Below are 1,834 nucleotides of genomic sequence, written 5' to 3' on the forward strand. Positions count from 1 at the left end.
TATTACTAAAGTAAAAATGCAAAAATCTATAAGGCTTATGTATTTAAAATAATAATTTGGGATATTTTTACTTAATGTCAAGAACATAAAAGTAATTTGCCTTTTTAATATATGAGACCTCTTATTTTGGTTGCTCATTACTACCCTCTTAACAAAGCAAGGCAAAAATATTCCTCAAATATTTGTGATTAAACTGTTGAACCGGAATTGGCTCACCTCCCAATGACTTCACAAGTATCTGCTTCAATTAATTTTGAGAAATAAAATAACCCAATCATTCTTTAGTTTTCTGATGCCTCTGCAAAATATATCTGAAAAAAATATCAAAATAAATTGCTGCATAACAATATATAGTGTACCTTCAAATCAAGTTTATGTCTATCTCAATCTCTGTGATGATACATTATTTATACCTAGACAGGAATATATTATTTAACAAAACTGTCTTCCTAACAGTTATTAAAGTATTTCAAGTCTGCTTTATTTCAATCAAATCTGTCCTACTTGTGCCTTCTATAAATCACAGCAATACAATCACAGAGGGTTAAAAATCCTAGACCTCAAGAATTACCTGGTCTAATCTCTTAATTAGAAACTAGGGCCCAGAGAGGTGAAGTGACTTGGCCAAGCTCACAAAGTTAACAGAGGGTCTTGACTTGAAATTGCGAATGACTGATGGAAATTACCTTATGATTTGTTTCCTGTTGTTACCTAGCACATAAAAATTAAGGATTGGTACTAACAGTACAAACAAAAACATGAAAACAAAGAGCTCCATTCCTAGATGAAGATTACATTCATAAAAAAGCTCTAGAGAACTGCTCCAAAAAAACACCAACTTTACCTTAAATATACACTTTTATAATCATCTAAAATTTCTCTGAAGACTAATTAAGTTTAAAAGTGATAACCTCAGGTAACTGGGGGGAATGGGGCATCAGGAACAGGGGGTTGGGGAGAGGTGGGAGGGGAAGGTTTTTTAAAAAATCAGGTTTTTAAGAATAAAACAGATGCTATTTGGCTCCAAATCTGTATTCATCTTAAAGTAGCAGGATATAGGGATACCTTCCAACACTAATAAATATTTACACTTGCAACCAGACAGAGTGAGAGAGAAAGAGAGTGAGAAACCAAGCCCTTCTATTACTTACAGTTCTACAGATCATAGAGGTCTCAAAGTGTTTGGCACATAATCGATAATGTTTATTTAGTTGATCAGGTGTTTTATCTTCTAAGTCTGCTCGCCTACAATTCTCCACCCACTTCTGGCATCTATAAATAAAACCAAAATACAATTACGGAATATCAGCTCAACATTTAAATTTCAGCCTTCAGTTGTAAGTCAAACATATATTATAAGCAATGGATTCTTGCGCCCCTCCCCTAAAACATAACACAATTTGGCGAATTTGATTAATAACAAAATGAGAGTTGGAAGAGACCTTAGAAATCATTTAGTACGAACCCTTCAATTACAGACAAAGTTAAGAAGTAACTTATTTGGAGGCATTTATAAAATCAACAGCAAAACTAGAACTCAAACCTGGGTCTTTCAACTCCCAGAACATCCTAGCATCAGAAAGGATTCAATCATCAGCAGTATAAGCAGAAAGCTGCACAACCATGAGGCAATCCCTTTAGGATTACAATTTAAGCAAATCAAACAACATTTTCATTGTAGAAAATTAGATGTTCTATAAATAACTAGAGTTTTTTAGGGAAGCATGAAGACTGTATTTGTTTGCCTTATTAGGAACATGATTTATTATATACAATGATATGTGTAGACTAGATTGCAAGCTCCATGAATGCAGGGATTGTGGATACACAATCC

General features: G+C 33.5%; 1 protein-coding gene across 1 annotated transcript in view; it reads right to left on the reverse strand.

Annotated features, from left to right (window-relative positions):
- PRKRIR (protein-kinase, interferon-inducible double stranded RNA dependent inhibitor, repressor of (P58 repressor)) overlaps positions 1-1,834 on the reverse strand; it is an 88,481-nt gene that overhangs the window by 72,422 nt on the left and 14,225 nt on the right. Inside the window, 1 exon segment of the mRNA XM_012645577.1 lies at positions 1,152-1,272. Within this exon segment, the coding sequence (XP_012501031.1) occupies positions 1,152-1,272 (121 nt within the window).

The sequence above is a fragment of the Propithecus coquereli genome, unplaced genomic scaffold (genome assembly GCF_000956105.1).
Source record: "Propithecus coquereli isolate 6110/MARCELLA unplaced genomic scaffold, Pcoq_1.0 Scaffold235, whole genome shotgun sequence".
NCBI lineage: Eukaryota > Metazoa > Chordata > Mammalia > Primates > Indriidae > Propithecus > Propithecus coquereli.